Here is a 22,754-nt window from a genome sequence, read left to right on the forward strand (position 1 = left end):
AAAGTGGCGGGTGTCGGATAGAAGCTAGAGACTCTATGTCGAGGACGGTCGTCGCGAGCGACGATCACGACAAAAACGGAGCAGAAATGGCCGCGTCCGACTCTTCCGGTCGTGAGGCTTAGGTTTTCCCGACGTCAACCCCGTATTTCTGCATCGATTCTCACGCGACTCTAGCATTCGCACGACACTACAATTCGTACTCGAGTCCATCCGATCTCGTGCCTCCGTCTGATTTCTCGGATTTTTCCTAAATCGCCAGCGTGCGGCGAAATTGAACGGCATAACCTATCACCTGAATCGACCGCCAGACGTTACGCGTGTCGTTCTGAGACAACAATGGCAATGAACGAGGATCTTAATTTCGCCGAGCTCTGCAGGTTCTGTTCGCTTAAGAGCAATCACCAGCTGCAGATATTCGACAAGGAGGGCGAGCAACGACAGCTGCCGTTTAAAATACGCTCCTGCATTCCCACTGTGGTAGGTAGAGTCAGAAATATCCGCAAAATATATTGTTTATATTGCCCTGGCCAAATTGCTGTTTTCGATCCTGAAACGTGTTCGAAATCGGAGCAAATAGCTTTATATTAACATTTTTAGACAAATTATCTTATGAAATAATTTTCTAAAAAAATTTATATGTAGAAAAACACACACGTACACACACACACGTGTGTGTGTGTGTGTAATATATAAATATATAATGAAAAATAAAATTGTAAACTTTAAATCATCCGAAACTGCGAAATATTAAAAATCAAAGAGATATTGCTATGGCAGAAATATTTAAGGATAGTTAGAATTGCATTGTTTAATTATACATATAATTTATGCAAGAGATCATTTGCATTGTGATTCATAAATAACTATTATTATGCTGTTCCAATCTTCCAATGTTAATATCATTGATGTACTACTACTTTTACTCTCTGACTTTGTTATATAATAATTTACTATTTCTATAAAGTAATAAACTAATAGATATTTTAAGATATTTAAAAATTTTATAAAGACATGTTGATATTTATAATTGTTAAATATTTTTTAAAATATTTTTTTATTTCATATTTTCATGTGAAGCTTGAAAAGATGCATCCAGAGTCAAGCTAAACAGCTGATTATTGTAAAAATTTAATTTTATTTAAATCTTTAATTTAATTTTCCTATGTTACATTAAATATTAAAATATTTAATATAACATAGGAAAATTAAGATCAGGCTTATGATTTTACTTTAACTAATTTTTCTTCAAATAAAAAAATAAATTATTTTGTTACAGGTAACAAAAGAAGATGCATTGCCAAAAAATATTTGTCAAAGATGTATCTACAAATTGGATATGTTCTATGAATTTCGTCTCAACTGTATTAGCACAGAGACAGTGTTGAAGAATTATGCTGATAGTATAAAAAACATTGGTCTGCTCACTCAGGTAAATAAAATTTTTTTAAATACAAGATGGATTTTAAATTATAAGGAACTTGATGATATAATTTATAACATGATAAAGTGATATTTTCACTATCCATTGCTGTAAATTAAAATTAAAATAACGGAAGATTACGCGTTTGAGATTGAGCTCAGTTGAATTTTGCATTCCTTTTGAACATGCAAAATATTTTATCAATATTAAAAAATAATAAAGTTATTTTTAAATTATGATATTGTCAAATGACGCATGAAAAGTCATGCATAATATCATGAAAATGGCTATCATTATAGTAAAATTTATTGAAGGATTTGTTTTCTCATAATACGAGCGAAACTTATACGAGATCATTGATTTGATTTGAATTTCTAATTTTATTATGATTGATTAAAAAGTTTTATTAGTACATGAAGTACGCAAGACTCTTTCGCGATCTCGTAAAAGCATAAAATTCGTAACGCACTAAAGCGATTTTATATCTTTGCGTTTTATACGTTAAAGCTTGTTATGCGCCAGCGTTCCTTTTTCTGTTTCTTTCTCTTACTTTCTCTCCTTTATAGTAGCTCAGCAATTTAGAAAGACGTTCAGTATCCTCCTATCTTATTTATCATTACAATAATTAAACACAGTTGTAAGATCAGTCAACTTGCAAAAAGAATTAATTCGACATCAGCAAAGAAATCAGTCTTGGAGAGTATCATCAATGGGGCGAGAAGTCTCGCCAAGCTCATATCCTTTACCTTCTTCCATACTTCCGATAACGGCGAGTGAGAAGGACGAAGATAGTTAGAGAGCACGGATCCTTGAAAGCGGGATTCATGAGAGGGAAGAGGATACACAGGGCGTCGCTGATCGGTAGCCGGAGGTTCTCGGAACCCCCGCTGACCCCACGTCCCCTTCCCCGTCTGGTACACCCCGGCGGCGCGCGATCTCAATAATTCCACCCTCGCGTATATGTAACGGAGACGCCGTTGGGGCGGCAAGAAGGGATATAGGGAGAGGTGGAGAAAGCGTGGCGGGGCTGGTGAAGGGGGAAGGGAGAGAGCGCGACGACCGACGTCGCGGCACATCTATTGATCGGCGCGTCGCGACCGCGAGCCGCGTCGCGCGCACAGAAAGCGAAAGTCGTAGTATACTTCGTTCTTCCTTCCGTCTCGACCATTCCCCCTCTGGCCCCCTCTCTTCCTGTCCGCCTCGCCAACCTATTTCCTATCCACCTGCCGCGTTCCTTCTCTCGTTTACGTCACGTAATGTGCCTCCTCTTTCTCTTAATTCCGCTGCATTCTTACTATGTGTTTCATCCTTTTTCTGCATGTGCTTTTCTTCTCGATATTCTTCAGAATATAATTGCCTATCCTGCGCAATATATTTTTTCAATGTATGCGATATCACATTAATGTTATTAATGTTATATCCATATGTTTTTTTAAAAAAGGCTTGCAATTATAATTCTGTATCTGTGAAAGCCATCACAGTTTGCAACATCTCACACATACTGTTTCTATTCTTTCATTTATATTTTTATATGGATAAATGTGTGTATTTGCTTCACATATTCCCAGGAAACTTAGTCATAGAGCATTTAATCCAGTACTATTCCATATATTGTATTTATTATAATTTATTACAATTCTACTCTATCTTTTCTCTTCTTCTCTCATTCTCTCTTTTCGTCTCTGTTACCTCCTCCATCAGTCCCGTACTCTTTCTCTTTCGAACTTGGATCTCTCTCGAATCCTCCATTCTTGATCCTAGGCACAGGTGCAACGTAAGTTGCCAGGCCCGTGCACCTTCAAGAGAAACCTGTTTCGAAACTCGGGATATCCCGACGATCGACGCAGCCTCGTTACGTGGGTGATTCTTTCTTTCTCTTTCTCTCTCTCTCTTTAACTGCCGGACGCTTAACGTTCCGGAATATCGGCGGTGGTTTGTCGAAGGACGACGCGACGAGGAGGATCGCGCGATGTCCTCGTCGTCCCTGGCGTCTCGCTCCCGTGTTGCGGGCGTGTGCGCGCGCGCAAATTCTGCTCACCCATCCCGAGTTTCGCCTTCTCTCTTTCGCTCTCTCAATGTCAGTGTCAAGGTCAGCGGGCCGACGCACCGATCGCCGTCGCCGCCGTTACCACTATTGCACAGCACACATAGCGCCGATGCTCCTCGTGTATTCCGTGTGTTACTTTCATCGGTAGTTTGTATAATGTATACATTGAAAGAGAAAGAGCGAAAGAGAGGGAGAGAGAGAGAAAGTGAACTATATACGCATTAACACTCTTCTATGATACTCTTATGTCGCTGCGAGCAATCGTTTCGTCTCCTATCATCCTCATATCTCGCTTACTCCGATTTGGCCGTGTCGACCGTTCGCTGCATTCCGGGGATATCCATTCGGTATATGTATCTTTCAGCGTGCTAGCGGTCCTTCTTCTTTTGAATCTTGTCGCTCTTATTTCTCTCTCTCTCTCTCTCTCTCTCTCTCTCTCTCTCTACTTCTTTCTATTCTATCTCTCGATCTCTCTCGTTCTTTCTTTCTTTCTTTCTCTCTCATGCCGCGAAAGTGATACACACGAATCATCGTCACATGCATACACATAAACACACACCTTTCGTTCTTCCCCCTCGGCAGACCGCCCTGTCTCTCTCTCTGTTTCTCTATCTATCTATCTATCTCTCTTTCATGGTCTCCCCGTCGCGTCAGCGTGCCTGTGCGTTCGCCTCCTCTTCGTCGCATCCCTGGACGCGCTCCACGCCGGCCACGGTGCATTCCGCGGGGAACCTCCGCTCGGCATCGTTTGTCTCGCGCGCAGCTCCGTGTGTGTCACCGACTCCGTCTTACTTCGTTCTCTCTCCGTTACCTCTCCTCCCGCCCTCATCATCTTCACATACACACGCAATCTCGCTCACGCTTTTCCTCTCTTTCCCTTTCTCTCTATCTCTGCTTCCTCTCCGTTGAACCCTCCCTCCCTTCACCTGGTTCTGTGTTTCTTTCTTCTCTTCTCGAAGTCCGACAGCGAGGGAGCCGTCTCCCCGGTCGTCTCGCGCTTATCCCCTCCGCGCACGTCGGCTGCTTTTTTTTCGCCTCTTTGTCCTTGCATCCTCCCGCGCCGGGAATCAACGGCGGTGGCGGCGGCCAGCTTCGCGGGTTCTCTCTTGCCGTGAACCGCGAGATTCCTTGGACGCCTCGCGAAAAGTAGCGAAAGCGCGTAAGGAACACGCGTGAGCGCGCGTGTCAGTGTTATACGTCGAGTGCATCGTTTTGTGCAGATGTGTCGTTGTTTCGGATGTGGAAGATTTTGGAAGTGAGCGAGAATTTTGATCCTCGTCGAAAATGAGCACGAAATCTCCGCTCCTTCTCCATACGGTGCTGTGAAAATCGAAAATCTGAATCGCTCGATCTTATCGGAAAATCGCTTCTCATCGATCGAAGTGATCTCTCGATTCCGGAGCCCAACGATCTCTTTGGATAGGACTCTGCGGTGCGTGGTAAGCGTCTCCAAAAAGACGGCTGCCCGTCTCTTTTGTGAGAACGATCGACTCGTGCGATGGCTTCTTTCTCCTGTCTCTTTCTTCTTCCGGAGCGTTCCCTGCTTTTCGGCCATTATTGAATGTTTTCTGGAGTTTCTTTATGTCCCCTGCATTTAGAAAGCTCAGATGCAAAAATAGAATTTTTGTTCCTTTATCGAGAGTTACACCCGTATTGATAATCTCCTCGAGAAAGAGATAAGATATGAAGGAAAATTTACTAATATTGGACTAAGAGCAATCTTGTTTTAATTTTTTTCGAGGCTCATCCTTTTTCTAACGCGCATAATAAACTTTCCTTGTTGTTCTTTCCTTCGAGAGATCTTGACAAAGCAATAATAGCTGCGTTGAAAAAGAAAGAAAACGTATTTACGCTTTTCTGAACTTTTACGCGATGAAAACAAAAACTTAATTAAAATTGAAATTTTTATTTTTAAAAAAGTAATTTGCTAAAAGTTGATGTTAAATAAAACATTTTATATTTGCTTTAAAATAATCTTTATGAAGATCGAACTGTGAATGATTTTTAAAAAGCATTCCACCCTTCATACTCTGCATATGTAGAGATTTCCGGATCTTCGTAAAGCTCTCTTTAAGCGATCGTTTGATGCCATAGAAAATAATATATAATTATATACATAATTGGGACACTTATTAATTATTTATGAACTTGCAATTATAATTATGTTTTGAGATGAAATAACGTTTTAAATATTGTAATGTTATAATATGATATTTAAAAAATACGATTGTATTTAGCTAAATACTTCTAAATCATTAATAATAACACAAACAAAATTAAACGAAATAATAATACATTTGATACAAATTAGGAAATTACATTACATTTATTTTGTGTCATTAGACACAATAAAATAATTATAATTCCAAGCCAGATTTGTTCAACATAAATTTGCATAGTATTTTTTTTTATTAAATAAAAAATTGCTGTGTCAATTATCACGTGCGATCAATGAACGGATGAATTTAGGGCACAGATAAAGACAAGATGTCAAACGGAGGACAGCAGCAGCAGCGCTCAACTTATGTAGAATCACACGCTATAGCACACGCGGCATTGCAACAGCACATGGCCCAACAGGCCGCTCAAGCGAGATTAGCTGGACCTGGACCACCCGCAGCTCCACAACCACCCAACCCCACGTTCACTGTACCGGATGATGGACTTGGCTATGATGATGGGGTGCGGGTGTTGCGTACTATCGGATCATGGTGCGTAAAATATACAAGATATTTCGTTCAGACAGAGGGCGATTCCTTATTAGAATATTTCTTTCTAGATTGCGAAGAAGAAAATGTTTCCATTTAAAAAAACATATATTCCTGTATAACATTTTTAACATGAAAATTTTATTTTGCTACATTTCAAAGATATTCGATTAATCCTTTTGTTGAGAGAATTCCATGTACTACAATTGTACTAATTTTTATGGACATGATTGTAACTTGATCGTTGTGTTCTATCTTCCGTAGGTCATCGGAGTATTCTGCGGCGATGCGTCCCGGTAGTATGATGCCGGCATTTCCTGGTGCAACGGACCAACAGTTTAGAGCACCAGTGAATCAACCCTTACGGACGACGACAACAACGACGAACAGCGTAGGCGTTCGTCCGGGATCTGTTTCAAAGGCAACTAATACGGGCGAACCGACTACGAAAGCATTTTCTTGCACCGTATGCGGGAAAGGACTCGCTCGTAAAGATAAACTTGTTATACATATGCGTATACATACTGGGGAGAAGCCATATTCTTGCGAAGTATGCGGTGAGCGTAAAAATTATTTTTGTCGATTCGTTTTATATATATATATATATATATATATATATATATATATATAGAAATTATTTTTAATTCTAGAACAACTTTTGATCTTAAAATGAAACAAATGATGAAGAAAAAAATGCGATATATGTTGCAGGCAAAGCATTTGCACGTCGAGATAAATTGGTTATTCATATGAACAAACTTAGACATAGACCTGGCGTTTCACCTCTCTCGGCTCCCACGACACCGAGATCCGATCAACAACAGCAGCAGCAGCAGCAACAACAGCAGCAAGCGCAACAACAACAACAACAGCAGACATCACGCCAAGATAGCATTCATAAGCTGAAGGAAGAACCAGTGAGTTGGACTTGCGAACTATGTGGACGGATGTTCGCTCTTAGAGAGGAGTGGGCGCAACATGCTCGGTTAGTATATTTCTTTAATATTGTATATACCTCTTCAATATCATATATATCTAGATCCTAATTTATAAAACTGACTTTGATTAATCGCAGATCTCATTTGGATGCGTCCGCGCCGCCACAACATGCTGCCCCATACTTTCCCGGGTCCGCACCGCCGCCGCAATCCTACCCGTCCGATAGGCATTTCTGCTTAATGTGTCGCACCGATTTCACAGATAAGGCCGAATTTTTGTTTCATATACGCACGCATTGCGACCCGCACGCGCAATCGTCGGCAGGTCAACCGTCAAGCGGTAAACAAGGTGGCGGTGACGCTGCCACGGCTGAACTTATTGCCAGAGGACTTGTCGATCCCTCTGGATTATGCAGCTAGAATTACTCTTTCCCCTGTCACTACGTACCGTCGATTTGTGTCTTACCATAGTACAAGTTTTCTGTTCTATTTTGACCAGAAACTTTCGCATAGTGTCATGCATATTGTGATTGTAATGATATACATATATACCAATTTATCGATAACAGATACACAGTAGTAGTATATTCAATAATGTTAATAGAACTAATAGGCTAAATACGAGATGTTGATACTTATATATCTATTTAGTTACTGGTTATATTTATTTATCAATTAATTTGGTAATCTGATACAGCTGTAATTTTTTCTAGCATTTTCTAGCATTTTTATTAGAAGTTTTAATATAATGAAATCATTTCTAAAATATCATTTTTGAAGAGGTAAGAAAATTTTACGTACTATAAATTCTTAATCATTTCCTCTCTCTCTCTCTTTTGGAGTAACAAATTATCAAAAAAATTTATATTTTTTAATTATCTTTGGTATATAATAATCTCATTTTAACAAATTATTAAAGAAGCAGCAATTTATGCATTGTAGAGCAAGTACATATCAAGATTACGTAGAGAATTTATTTTCAGTAATACTACTGTGTATCTTAATACGATATAAGATCTATCTCGTTTTCGAGGATAATAAATTTAAATATTGATGCAATATTGAATTAAAATGCAATATTGCGTCAATATTTAAAAAGTATTACTTAATAATATACGTTCCTACATAGCTAGCTTCCCGGCATTCATAGGTACCGCATAGGTATAGCAGATCTATTTTGTAACTTTTTAATATATACATGTATACATAATAAGTACATATATAAAGGTATATTCATATATAACTTCATAAAACAAATGCACAGAAAGATCGATATTAATATAAGGAACATCACATTGCTGCATCCTTTAAATTAGATAAAAAAATTATATTTAAAAAGTTACAAAATAGCATCTCATAGCAAAATGTACTCCCTGATGTACAGGTTTGTTCTCAATGCTATTATATTTTTTTATATATATGTATATATGTTTTACATTGCAACGTTATAATTTAAAGAATTTATTATTTCGATGGTATCGTATTCTTTGATATTAAAATTAAGAATTATTTGGATTATTCGAAAAATTAATTATGTTTTATATTGAATTTTTATACAAGATGATTTACTTATTAATCTCAATTCATTTTTTTATTTATTATTATATGAAAGAACATTTCGAATAAAAACTGGCATGATTTCAAGGACATTATTTTAATCGTGTATTTTATTCTTGTCAGATAGATAAATAATTCTATCTGACATATGATAGATAAATAATTCTATCTGACATAAGAATATTAAGTTTAAATATAATCTGAAAAAATATTTTAAATATTAAAATAATTAATTAAGCCAGAGGACAAAATTTTATACATATAAATAATAATAAATATAAATAATTATTTATATAAATAAAATAATATTTTATTAATAAATATTATTTTATATAAATAAAATAATATTTATTATTAAAATATTATTTAAAAAATATTATAAATTAATAAAATATTATATAAATAAAATATTATATATAATAATATTAATATAAATTTTATATATATATATATAAAATATATATATAATATAATTTTATATATATAAAATAATATTTTATTTATATATATAAATTAATTTATGTGTACAAAATATCATATAATTTTATTTTTTAAAACATACAAGTAATTTTTAAATATCAGGAACAATTTTATTAACGTTGCATTCCATGTTTGATACTTTTGAATGTCTAAACATTTTTACTTTTCACACTTTAATAGTGTGTTTATTTCGATAAATATATTTAGTCGATAAATAAATCAATTAAAACATTTTTCAAATATTCAAAATATAACATCAATTTAAATGCACTTCGAAATAGGTAAATCATCTTGTATACCTCGCTCTGAAATAATTTAATCATTCATTAAGTATTCATTAAGTATCTTAAGTAATTATATGTGTATTGAGACGTGCCAGACTATCGTTGTCTAGCAAATTGTGTGATGTATTCGGCGGAATTTTATGATCTTCCAAAGACAATGTCTGTAATACATTGTCATCTTTTATACCAAACGTAGATCATCACTGTGGCATAAGTGTTGACTGGAGTCATGTGTCCAAAAGCTTACGCTGAAAACAAACATTAAGGCGTGTTTAAAATTAATTTTAAATACGTGAAAACATTTTTCAATATTTTAAAATAAGATTTTTTTTTTATATTTTCTATAAGAAGTAGATATGCCTTTTACGTAAGCCACAATAGCGCAAGGAAATATAAAATATTGCGTGCTGAAAATCTTAATATTATTAATTGATTTTTAGTGCAAGTAGAATTTTTTTATTTCTGTTTTTTTCTTTTATGATATGCTATTGTTACAATTATCCTTGAAATTATAAAGTCCGCATGTACTTAATCAAGGATGTTCAAAAATTTATACTTAGTTATGTATTAGTATGTATTATATGACATGAAAATGGGTGGAAAAATATTTCTCTGATAGTTCGTCAAACCATCAAATATGAATCAAATATGAACTATACGCATCGCGTGATAAAATACGAAGAGAAAGACATTATTAATTGTATATTTTATCTGAGTTTCGAACAATGAAATGTAATTACATGCGAGTCGGGAAATAATCTTATCATTTTATCAGTTTTATTACAAAGAAAAATGTATATAAGTATATATCCATTATTCGCAACGGGAAATTAGCGACAATAATCAGGTTTTCAACTGGAGACTACATATACGCATCGTCACATTTTGGCAGACATTTGCGAATATCTTATCGTGTGAATTTGCATTGTGAACAAACTATATCTTTCGAAAAGAGCCGATAGAATTTGCTTGTTACAGCGCTTAAACTTCTTTCTCTCGTCTCCTTAGAATAATATTCTAAGATAAGCCAGTAAAACGCGCTAATAATGCGAGACTGCCGTGCCTCCTCCCCCACGTACAAATCCACTTCCGGGTTGTTTTCCATTCGATGATCGCTTTTAGGATGACCGTGCCTCTGCGTGATGTAAAAATCAAAAGTCGGAGCCTAACACAGCGTATATTTTGTGTAATATTTACTATGTCAGTAGAAATAATCAATAGCGACAATAGCGACTGTTTTAGATTATTATACGTACAAATAATTATGGGAACGTTTTGAATTTTTGCATGAATTAATATTTAGACTGTTATGTATTAATATTTAAATTATAACAAATATTTTTAATGTAGCGAGATTAATACTGTCTCGCAACGATTGATTTTTACTTCATTTGCCCGTATCGTGTGTATTTACCGTGTTTTATCTTATTGCGCATATAACTGAGACAAAAAGTGCAATCAAATTCAGATTAATGCCTTTGGAGTTAATATTCGCAATTTTTAGGAGATAAATAGTTAGCGTTTGCCTAATCGGTTATTACATCTATCATTGATAATGTTCAATAAAGAACACTAGAAGTACTCGAGTTAACATATGGGGGAACAAAAAATACGTACCGATTACCGTTTGACACAGCAAGCGCAATAATATATGCTAGTTCGTATTATAATTTTAATTTTGTTTTGGAGAAGTTTTATACAAGAAAAACAAAAAATGACGCGTGCAAGAGAGTAAATGCAATAACTTCCACGACGTAACGTTCGTTGAAGATTTTGAAGAATAGACGTATAGTGCCTTTTCTCTGGGACTTATCCATACTATCGTCATCATTTGAATTCACGTGTTAGGGAGGCACATCGGCATAAATAAGACATGACTTGAAATAAGTTAGTGACTTAGATAAGATGGCATTTAATTGATTTTCGTTCTTTTGTTATGAGGAGTGAACGTTCGATACCACACTGCCTCTATAGCAGCTGTTTTAGACTACTTTTATACTGTTGATGTCACGCGCAGCTAATCAGAGTCTGTATATTACTGCCATAATTATATAAAACGAAATGTATACCTTCAATATACCTTTATAAATAAAACACGACCAAAACTACTTTGTATTAATTGCTGTTCACGTTTAACAATAGATATCAATCTTTACGCATGAAAAAAATTTAAGTAAAAATTTATTGAATACAGAAGACAGGGAGACATAGTACTAACGCAATGATGAAAACTATGCTATCGATTCGATCGGCAATATTACAATGCTAGTTTTCTCGGGCGACAACATTGGGATGACGTTGAAATATTATGGTATGCATTTCTTTCTGCCCACATAAGGTTGCCGAGTTCCTGTTCGGATGCAGGCGGTTTGCCTTGTCGAATCGCCGCGCCCGTATTACGGGCTAACAATAATGGCTAGCCAACCGGCTCGACTTCGTTGCATTTTTATTTCCTCGCCCTTGCCGACCCTTCTCAATGGCGTGGTACACTCGCATTATCACTCGCAATCCTGGATAATAAGATAATCATTCCTTTGTCCGCTTTTTCTTCCCGCATCGCTGCCTTTTACGGAATAAGAATAGTATATTTTTATAATAGATGTTCGCGTGAGCCTTAATTTGCATACTTTTAAATTTATTTTAATAAATTTAATAATAAGCTTTTTTTATACAAAAATTATAGTAATTATTTTACATTATAAAAATATGTAATGAGAAAAGAAACATTTTTTCAATTCATTGATGTAAAATATAACATCATTTATTATTGAAAAGTTAAAAAGAGTTAAATGAGTAATAATACTAAATGAATTTAATTAAAAATTACAAATTAAATAAAAAAAGTATCGGAATAAACATTTCTCTCTCTGGTATATTTCTTGAGTAAATATATGTATATTAGGCGTATCTCTTTATTTCTTTCGGTATCGTGGGATTCTCAATTGCAACATCAAGAGAACGCAAAGGTTGTCGGATGAAAGTGAACTGACCCTATGAAACACGTGATTGTGCTCGCATTTGCGCGAGAAATTATTATTATGCGAGACAAACTGGGCGTGCGCAAATAAACGAGATAAAAGAATCATTCGATTCTGTGCAATTCCGATGTTTTATTTTTCCTTTATAATGTCAAAATAGCTAATTAACATTTAGGGGATTAATTTATTTCATTAAACGAATAAAAAATCAATATATTTTATTAAGAGAACTTATTTCATTTATAGGGTACTCTTAAAATTATATCTTATTATATCTTAAAAATCGATATTATATCTTTAAAATAATATTTTTATAAAATTGCTGATGGATAAATAAGGTATAATAATTATTATATCAATTACGAACGTAAAATTGATTACAGATTTGACATGAGAAAAATGGAAATTAATGTCATGATGTTGATTCTGAAGTAAATGATATTTTTTCACATTTGATACACTTGTTTTAGCTATTTTTTATTTCTTTAATATAAATATATATTCGGCCACGCGTTTCTATTCAAAATCTTGAATTCTCTTTTAATTAATGGCACATCTCGATCGGTCAAGATTCGATATTATATGTATGTATTTCTTATCATAGATTAAAAATTTTACAACCTGATCGTCGCGTCTTTCATTTAATTTATATGCCACTTAACTTTTGCTGAATGTGTAGGAAAAACCGTCGGGGGTTCGATTGAAATTGAGCTTCCCCGGTGGATAAAAATTGGGAGGAGCCGGAGTCGTTATCGCGTTGTACGGCGCGGGACGAGGTTGATAACGCGGACTAGGAGGCTCATAAGAGGGTATACTTTGTAATTCCGAGGGATGATGATAACTAGGTTGCGGCTGCGGTCGATACCGATATTGCGGAGGTGGAGGCTGCGGCTGGTAAACGACAGGCTGTGGCTCGTAATCCGCTGGTTCATAGCGCTGTGGATACTGTTGAACAGGTGGTGATGCGTAATTCGGGGATTGATAATCCGGCGGATTATACTGCGACAACGGTACGTATTCCGGTTGCGGGGCTACTTGCGGACGTGCAGTGGGAATGTGATCCCCGGTCGCCTACGGGACGAGAATTAATTTAGCACGTTTCCTCTCTCTCGACATAATTAATTAAATAAAATTAACTTTAAAGCTTTATATCTTATTTTCTCCTGATTTTGATTGCGACTTGAAGTAGCTGGATTCAATGGAATCCAGCTTCTCAATCTTTTTACTTGCGATTTAGTTGAAATGTCATGTGTCAAATATTTAATTTTCTTCAATTGATGTCAAAATAATACTTGATCTCTCGTCTCCAGTTATTGTCATGTGACAAAGTTAATGATTTGAATAAACGCGTATTTTGTGTGTGCGTACCTGGAAGCCATTTTTTCCCGCAGTATAGGTCACGGTACGTCTTTGCCCGGTTGGATCGACGTACGAGTATGATCCACGTCGATTACCATCCACATCGCTCTCTTCTTTAAATTCAACACCGTCTTCTTGAGAATAGGCCGCTCCAAATGTGCCATCACCTGCCAGATAACGCGCGTCGCTCAAAATTGCCGCTTGATGCGATGATTGATAACGAGGCTCTTGACAAAAAACGCCAATAATGACAGTCAAGAAAATAATCTGCAAATAATAAAATAAATTATAAAATTCAGATATAATATGTAGAATTAAAAAATCTGAAAGAAACAGAATATTCACATTTTTTATTCAATGTACAATGGAATTTAATTGCGCCTTACGTCATTATGTAATTATCTTTTACTATAGATTAATTATACAATATATATACAATATATATATATATATATATATATATATATATATATATATCAATGTATTACATATATATCATTATATCTTGATGAGAAAATTATTAGATAAGGTCGAAGTGCAATTTAAGAGAGACGTAGAGATAGATACTTGCAAAGAACTTACAAATGCAGCGTGCATGATGAAGGAATAGAATCGTTAGGCAGCGGGAAGTACAACAATGTACCCAGAAATCGACGGGAGGGGCGTTTTATACAACGAGTTGGTTCAGGGCGACCTGGCGAAGAGGCCTTGATGGCAACGCGGATCCCAGTCGTGGATCATACCGGTCTTCCACCACGCCCGACGAATGTTTTCTGTACATGCTAGTCCTCGTACTTTCCCCTTGATGACTTAGTCTGACATTTCTTTCATGGGCTAGCGAGAAGAACGAATATCTCGCTCGCATAGTTTATGCAACGTGTCCCAAAGCTTCTAAAAAAGATTAATTTTAACTTATTTACGAATCGATGAAGTTTTAACTACATTATATTTTTATTTATAATAATTAATGAATAAAATGAGCATTTCTCTATGAAAATACATTTAAATTTGTTTATTTTTTTTATTAAAAAAGAATCTTTGCCACAAATTTTTAAACGATTTTCAAAATTATGGATCTTTATGTAGGAAGCATAAATATTCTATAGGAAGTGTAAACCTTTACTTTTTTCTGAAAGAAAGCGTAATCTATTTTTTTTATTTTTTATTTTCAAAATTATTTGTAGGTGCAAGATTGTATAAATAATCTTACATTTAATAATAGCAATAAAACATAGGTTAAAATGAAAACACAATACTTTTCTTTAAACATTTAATTAATTGGAGAAAAATATAAAAAATCAGAAAATATATACAATACGTACAATATATTAATATCATACAAACAATTTTAAAAGAAGGAATCATTATCGATTCAAAAATAATTAAAATAATTACAATATATTATTTTCATAAATAATAATAATCTAAGAAAAACCTGTACACAGTTCGTTTTGCTGAGTACTCTACAGCAGATTATATATCGACGTTACCAGAACGTTTACCGACTTACAATGGATTATCAGAGGGATAGCGTGGTGTAGCTTTGAGCATTCATCGAAGTTGGCGTCGTGCGCAATCCTTGAAATAATTTTAATCATCTCTCAGGATTCTGCATGTATCCCAAAGCGCTCATTAAAGCAAAATTATTCCTGGCTCGTCGTAATAACCATTCTTTATAATGACCGCGGTAATGAGTTTTACTTTCATTGCAGCATCGCTAAATTGAAATCGACGGCGCAAATCTCGTGGAAAATTAAGCCGCGAGTGTAGTTTAATTTCCTCAAAGCATACATATTAATTGCGATTTATACTTTGCTCATTACATTTCCGGTTTTTCCAATAACTCGCAGTATGGCGAAAGCGCAATTCTTGTTTCTCTCGGCCTCGAAGTTATCAGACATTTCTCTCGTTTATGATTATTTCTGCATTTCGCAATCACATTGCGTATTGCATAAATAAAAAAAATATACGATTATAAAACTTCCCCGACAACAAATTAACAACGATAAAATATCACATATCACTTTGATTTACAAGACAAAATGTGTATTTCTGTTGCATATGCGGATACAAATATTAGTTATTGGCGAAACAAAATATTCCTATCGATTCTTGCAATTTTTTCACGCTCTTATGCATGATTCTTCTCGCTGAGATCTTTGAAGCGTCTAATAAATCACACACTTTCTAAGAGAACTCTCAGATTGTAGAGGCAAATTGCATTAAAGCGAATTAATCTATGCGTGATATCTATCGAGCGTGATGGAAGTACAACGTTATCGCATATCGAAAAGGAGGAAGTGCATTTCTTCGTCCGCGTACGTGAAGTGAGTTTCCGGTGCGCCGCGATATCAGACGTCGCGGACGCAAAGTCTCTTCCGTTGATCGGCAAGAAATAATCGACTTTCTCCGGTCGTTCCCTCCTGTCAAATTCTTCCTTTTTCTCCTCTCCCACAGATCGTACCTTTCGAATCTTATCGTGGTCGCAAGCTTTCCTCATTTATATTCGCGCGGAGGTCGACGCTCGTTCGGGTCCATGTGTTGCAATGTTTCGCCTCTCGTTCTCAATTCTGAAAATTGCTGTCAATTTGGCTCCGACAAAGGAAAAGAAAGAAATTGTTAAGAACCGTTTTTACGAGATTTTCATGGATTTTTAATCGCGCCGTGCGTTTTCCTGCTCGGTTTTTACATAATGTTCCCTTCTAATCTTACATACATGCTTAAGAAATTCTTTTTCTTTTTTCATTCACCGTGTTACCTCTAAATGACTTCTCGAATTCTTTGTCCAATCTAAAATTTGATTGCTGAATATGAAAAAAGATTTTATATCTACGAGAGATGTTACACATATGCCTTATTTTAATATCGAAATATTAAAGGGCTAAATATGACAGTCCTATACAATCTATTTTTTATATATCTAAAATTAATTACGTAAAACAAAAATTTTATATTATCACTAGAAGTATAAAAAGCAACAGGATATGTTGTTTGCGATTCATGAGTTTTAATTGGTACGGCTTAATACGTCAATGCATTAAGATAATGCTCGTTACTCACGAATGCTTGCGTTGCATTCTCATCGCATTAGAAGTTTGCGAACGTCACGCAGCCGCGTAATTATCCCGTCGTTCGAGAGGTTTCCTTTTCTGCGGAGCAGTAAAATCGGCTTAGTTCATTATCTGGAAAAATTTATAGATCAATATTAAAGAGATTTTTTTACCGTTTACTTTTACTCGGATTGACAGACCGCTGCTTGTTACCAATGACGCATATTGGTTGACGTTTAGTACACAACAGATCATTTGCACGTAAATTATGTACAATGCAAAGAACGTTTATAGAACAGGTTGCTGAAAATAATCTTTTCCAATTCGTTTGGATTCGTTTTACTGGGAAAATCTACGTTGATTCGAGCTTGATCCATGTTATCGGGAATTTTGATATGCTCTAATTTAATTCCGTCAAATGTTCCTAATAAAATGTTTTAAGTGCTTGAAATTTGTATGTTTCAGATAAAAAAATAGCAATATTAATAAATAAGTAAAAATAGATATCCTTTCTAATATTAATTTTTTCTCTGTAAATTTAAAGAAATTATATTACATTAGATTACACTCTAAAATTATGTTCATTTTACACTGCAACAAAATTTCTATGTTAAGAATGTTAAGAAATTTTTTATACCTATACGTATGTATAAAATTTCCCAGAATTGATCTTTGTTTTCTTATTCTTTTTTAATTTATTTTTTTCTCATGCTGTAAAATCATATTACTTCGCATGATTAAAGTTAAGGAACACAATTAGTATCTGGCGTAATATACGGAACAAGAGGCTCTAGTTTCAACTTCTATTTTATTTTATACAATTCTATGTAATCCCATACTTTATTATAGTAATGAGAATTGTTTGTTTTTATGTCGAATAGTTTCTTCTAACTTCTACCGCATCGTTACTTTTCATTTGAGATAATTTAAGTGCATATCCTACGACCCTATTTTAGCGCTCTGAAATGCGAATTTAAACCTAAAACCCCGATGTTTCTTGTTGCATCACGAAGCCTCGTTAAAATCCTCGGGATCGCATGGAGCAATTTCACTATAATTAAAGTAAAAAAAAAACGCTAGAACATATGCGGTCAACGCATTAAAATCTTCAGCCTTTTCATCGGCCAATATTAATTGTTGCGAAAATTGTTGGAAAAAATTTCTTGTTGCAATGCATTTTTTGCCCTCTTGAATTTTTGTTCACCTTTATTTAAGATATATTGGCTTTCTGTTAAATGTATATAAAAATCATTTTTTTATTAAAATTTTTTATCTCTTCTTTATCTTTATAATTATTATATAATTTCTTTTACTTTTTAGTATAAATAATGTTGTCAAGATAGACATTTCTCAATAATTTTGATAGGTATTTTCGAGATACAATAATTTTTGTGTAAATCTATCACATTGCAATTAAGAATGCAACACATGAATTATCGAAGAGAGCGAAGAGAGTAAGATGTGGAAAAGTTGTTCTCCAAAATTCTCGGATTCATCATAAATTTTTTATCGCTTCTGAGAATGATTTTACAATACTGTTACGTCAGGAAAATGTATTTGTAACAAGTGATAATATATCCTTGGGGAGGGTCTTTTGCTGTAATTCGCTCGTGACTCTAGGCGGAATTACTCTAAAAGTAGGTAGCCACCAGCCGTGTACCCGCGCCGCCAATTACGTCGGGGAGACCAGGACTATATAGAAGAGCTACGCCGGCTCCACCGGTTGATTTCTGCGAGTAAAGTCGACGCGATCATCCGCATACATCTCTCTCTCCGCCATGAAACTATCAGTGAGTGCTTAGGATATTTTGATCGATCTATCGCGTATATAATTTATTAATATAGTGACGAGAAATATTTCATCAGCGTATAGTCAAACATATTTTATTTTACGGAGTTATCTGATAATGTGATTATTATTAGACTATCGTCTGATTGTTAGTGTTAATCGATGTATCATTAATCTTAATTAAATAATATAAATCGATTTTTGATGAAGTTGATATAGTTTTATCATATTTTTCACTCATAAATAATTTTTTAAATCATATCTCATATTTATTCGAGCATTTTTATGTAGATTGGAATCAATTTCATATGAAATTGTCAGAGTATTACAGAGTACATTCATATGAAATTGTCAATTGTATATTAATATTGTGTTGAATACTAATTCGATTACAGATATTTCTTATTACGGTAATTTCGACCGCGTGGGCGCAAACAAAAAATGTAGAGAGATCTGTTCGCAATCCGCAAGGGCAAATCAAATACGACGAAATTGATGGTGAGTATGAGAATTTTTTTTATCCTCCGCAAACGCTCATTGAAGATACACTTCGCGAACCTTGGCCCCGTTGCAACGCAATTAAATATTATTGCTATTACTATTGCAATGCACGCGAGGGCCAATTTTCACATCGCAGATCTTTAAAACAATTCCTTGGTCGAAGTGAGGTCGGTGTTGCATAAGCACCGATAATCAACAACAAGCATTAATCATGGTAGCGGACGCGATGGTGACGAAGTGTTTCTTTCGATATTGCAGGCTCGCGTGTCAATTTGAAGTACATCACACCTGGGAATCAGTGGCAACTGGCGAATGCACAGCGACCCCAACGTGCCGAGGGCGGCTCGTCCCATCATCTTCGACAAACTCAGCAAACTACAGCTCCGCAGTATCGAGCTCCGGCACCGCAGCCTCAATCCCAGAAAGCTCAGCAGCAGGTGAAGACTCCACAATACTACAGTTACAAGCCATATTCCGCGGTGCCGGGTCATATCAGGCAACTGATCGATTCGGTCTATCAGCCACAAGTTCCCTATGTTGATCCTTCATCCTTCCTCTACGGCGGCGGATACGCACCGCCGCAGCAACCAGCTCCGTCTGCTTCCGAAATTCCTCAAGCTGCCTACCAGCAACCATCAGCGAGGTACCAGTCGATCGATCCTCAAAGATATAACGATAGGACAGAGCGTCAGGATAGAGTCGCCTACAAGGAGGATTACGAACAGCAGCAGCAGGAACAACAACAACAACAACAACAGCAACAACAAGTCGCTACGTCGCCGTTTGGAACTCTACCTGAGCCTCCAACACCTATATTGTATCTGGATAAGAATATGCCTACGGAGATTAAGCAATTGTTACAGTATCAAGCGCAGATACCGTACGATGTCACGGCAAATCGCATTCAATATACACCGAAGAACATCTTTATTCCCAAACCATTGTCAGATGATGCCAAAGGACCTCATTACTATCGTAGTAAGGTGTACTACCCGAGCGACGAGAATGTCGATGCGGAATATTCGCAGGACCAACCGATTGACGAGGGCCAGAGTCATTAATTATCTGGCCTTTAATTACGACTTGTATAAATTAATATTCTATTTCGATAAGCTTTTTGAAGTGAGAAATTGTTAGCTCATCTAGAGACTCGAATTTTATTTTCATTGATGAAAATGACTTTTGGCGTCATCAGGATTTTGTTAAGATGAGCATCTTATGCGTCTTAAATTATTTGCATCATTTATTGACGCTTTGACATGTCTTGCATTACCGTGTATTTTTTAATAATAGTTTCTTGACGTAAGAATTAAATGTAATTAGAATTAATTATTTGATTTAAAATTAATGTAAAGTAAATAAAAAAGAAAAATTTATAATAAAATAAATTGAAAATGATTCAAAGAAATGTTTATAATTGGAATTCTATTCGAAAAAATAGAAGAATAGAAATTTATTCGAAATAATAATAACAAGAGAATATTCAAAACAAAAGTGATAAAATTAGCTGATGAGATATTCCCTTTTAATCAATTTTTTTCTACTCGATTTTTATTTCATTTAATTATAATATTAGATATTATATTCAATTTTTCGCATGTAAGATGCTAACTACACGGTAACACGAAGAATGTAAGTTTTTGTTTGAAATAAATATCGTTTTCGCTTCTGAAAGCATCATGAAAGTCATTTACCTCGCGTAATCTTAGTTTTTTTAACTTTTATTATTTCAACTTGCGGAACTGGCGGAACTTCCGCTCATAAAAAAAGTAAGTTAATAAGTGAAAATTCGATAAACTTAAACTATTTCGTAAGCCTACTTCTTTCAGGAAGTTTTACGCGACACGTGGTTTATTTAATTACACATAAGAATAATTCCTATATTATTAAAACAAATAGAAAGATAGAAAATTTTTAGCTTTCTATTGAATAAAGATATCTAATCGCCTTGTGATATTAGAAAGTGATATTGTATCTCGCACGGAGATTTATGATATAATAAGAAGAACGCGCTTAAAGCACAGATTTTGCAAAAAAAAATAGATCGACTTAATGTAAGAAGTTATTAGAACTAAATTACGTAAGTGAAAAGAGAAATTATTGCAAGATGTGAATAAGATGTGTATTCTAAAAATATAAAAAGAAAAAATATCGTCTTTGATTGTAACATTTATTAACAGAATTTATGTTTTTGATAAGAAAGACATTATCTTTCTACGTAAAAATGATACATGATATTAGAAATCAAATATATTTCGTCATTGATGCATGACAATACAAGATAAAAATATTTATAATGCATGAATCCTAAAAGCATATTTTATGTCTTTTTAAAATTTCGCGTAAAAATAGTGCTTCCGAAACGGAAATAGCATTTCTCCGGATAAGATTGATGGTTCACTTTCGTAACCTTCACGCTTCGCGTATTAACTCACCGTCCAGGCGTTGCAATTGTAAACGTTTTTCATTTTACTCGTATAGCACGACGCAACTTTCATTTTTTTGCTTCTCTTATCGGTGTTTGTACAGTGCTAATAATGCCTTAATATATGAAATTGGTCGCATTCGGGATTATTATTAAGTTATTATTAGTCTCAAATACGACCAATTTCATATGTTAAGGCATTATTGGCGCCTACTGTACGTAAACGGATTTGAGGGTCACGTTCTTTAGATTCATTAGATTCATATTTATTTTTATCAGAAAAAATTATAGCTATAGTTTTAGTTATTACGCAATAATATATAGCTATAGTTTAGTTATTACGTAATAATTCATGACAAATCTACACTATCAATTGATTAATTATCGCAGTCAGATTTAAAATTGATTAAAAGAAAGTATAAAAGAAATATATAACATAAAATATATATAACATAAAAATAGATAAAAATATATAACATAAAAATAGATAAAAATATATAACATAAAAATAGATAAAAATATAACATAGAAAAATATAAAGAAAATGTAAAAACATGTTTTAACAGATGTATAAATTTATAAAAAATATGATAAACATTAATTTATTAAATTACACTTCCCATTTTACTAGAATACTATGTTTAATTAAAAGTGATCTTAATTTATATAACTAGTCATACATACAATTATCATTCTATCATGTATTGAATACTTTAATTTTTTTTTGAATTTAATTGCTTGATATAAATCAGTTTCGAAAGATATCCATTCTCTTCGTGAATCATTCTGTACATTCTGTATATCATCATTTCATTTTATCCATCGAGTATCATTTCTTAGATTGAATCGTATTCTTTTTAGATGTCAATGTAAGGCTTGGGATAACTGGTAATTTCATGGGAAATTTTATGTGTGTGGGTATTTGTTTGCAATGTAAAATGCGATACAACAATGTAACTTTCTATTTTAAACTGACATAATAGCATTTCCACTTATAAATAAGAAAGCGACTTTGCAAATAATTGAATAAAATAACAATATCCTATGATAATTGCGTATCCAGATAGGAATCTGTAGAATTAAGATTTTATAGACTTAATAAGACTTTAATGATACGAAACGTTAGAGATCTACTCTTTATCGGCATCTAATCTTTATCGAATCTACTGCAAAAATAGGGACATTTATAATTTCTATGAATCTATCGAATGAATATAT

The 22,754-nt window shown here is 34.4% G+C and overlaps 3 protein-coding genes across 3 annotated transcripts; 2 read left to right on the forward strand and 1 right to left on the reverse strand.

Moving 5' to 3' along the window:
* The first annotated feature begins 89 nt into the window (after positions 1-89).
* LOC105248493 (zinc finger protein 497) lies at positions 90-7,837 on the forward strand. The gene is made up of 6 exons (XM_011253308.3): positions 90-477; positions 1,277-1,429; positions 5,937-6,178; positions 6,440-6,732; positions 6,887-7,160; positions 7,251-7,837. The coding sequence occupies exons 1-6, from the start codon at positions 337-339 to the stop codon at positions 7,531-7,533; spliced, it is 1,386 nt and encodes a 461-aa protein (XP_011251610.1). The 5' UTR covers positions 90-336; the 3' UTR covers positions 7,534-7,837.
* Positions 7,838-12,747: 4,910 nt separating this feature from the next.
* LOC105248492 (extensin-2) lies at positions 12,748-14,508 on the reverse strand. The gene is made up of 3 exons (XM_011253307.2): positions 14,354-14,508; positions 13,781-14,038; positions 12,748-13,483 (listed from the first exon to the last, which is right to left on the reverse strand). Exons 1-3 carry the CDS (start codon positions 14,366-14,368, stop codon positions 13,070-13,072), a joined length of 687 nt encoding a protein of 228 aa, XP_011251609.1. The 5' UTR covers positions 14,369-14,508; the 3' UTR covers positions 12,748-13,069.
* Positions 14,509-18,471: 3,963 nt separating this feature from the next.
* On the forward strand, positions 18,472-20,430 carry LOC105248491 (adenylate cyclase, terminal-differentiation specific). Its single transcript, XM_011253306.3, has 3 exons — positions 18,472-18,611; positions 19,006-19,108; positions 19,370-20,430. Exons 1-3 carry the CDS (start codon positions 18,600-18,602, stop codon positions 20,170-20,172), a joined length of 918 nt encoding a protein of 305 aa, XP_011251608.1. The 5' UTR covers positions 18,472-18,599; the 3' UTR covers positions 20,173-20,430.
* The last annotated feature ends 2,324 nt before the right edge of the window (positions 20,431-22,754 follow it).

The sequence above is a fragment of the Camponotus floridanus genome, unplaced genomic scaffold (assembly GCF_003227725.1).
Source record: "Camponotus floridanus strain SB8 unplaced genomic scaffold, Cflo_v7.5 scaffold98, whole genome shotgun sequence".
In the NCBI taxonomy this organism is placed as follows: Eukaryota; Metazoa; Arthropoda; class Insecta; order Hymenoptera; family Formicidae; genus Camponotus; species Camponotus floridanus.

What these genes read in the sequence shown, in the direction of transcription:
- LOC105248493 (XM_011253308.3), top strand. Translation starts at nt 337, where the DNA reads ATGGCAATGAACGAGGATCTTAATTTCGCCGAGCTCTGCAGGTTCTGT. An exon ending in ACATTGGTCTGCTCACTCAG is followed by an intron (nt 1,430 to 5,936) that starts GTAAATAAAATT and finishes GGATGAATTTAG; the next exon opens with GGCACAGATAAAGACAAGAT. An exon ending in ATATTCTTGCGAAGTATGCG is followed by an intron (nt 6,733 to 6,886) that starts GTGAGCGTAAAA and finishes TATATGTTGCAG; the next exon opens with GCAAAGCATTTGCACGTCGA.
- LOC105248492 (XM_011253307.2), bottom strand. An exon ending in CGGGAAAAAATGGCTTCCAG is followed by an intron (nt 13,484 to 13,780) that starts GTACGCACACAC and finishes CTCGTCCCGTAG; the next exon opens with GCGACCGGGGATCACATTCC.
- LOC105248491 (XM_011253306.3), top strand. An exon ending in CAAATACGACGAAATTGATG is followed by an intron (nt 19,109 to 19,369) that starts GTGAGTATGAGA and finishes TCGATATTGCAG; the next exon opens with GCTCGCGTGTCAATTTGAAG.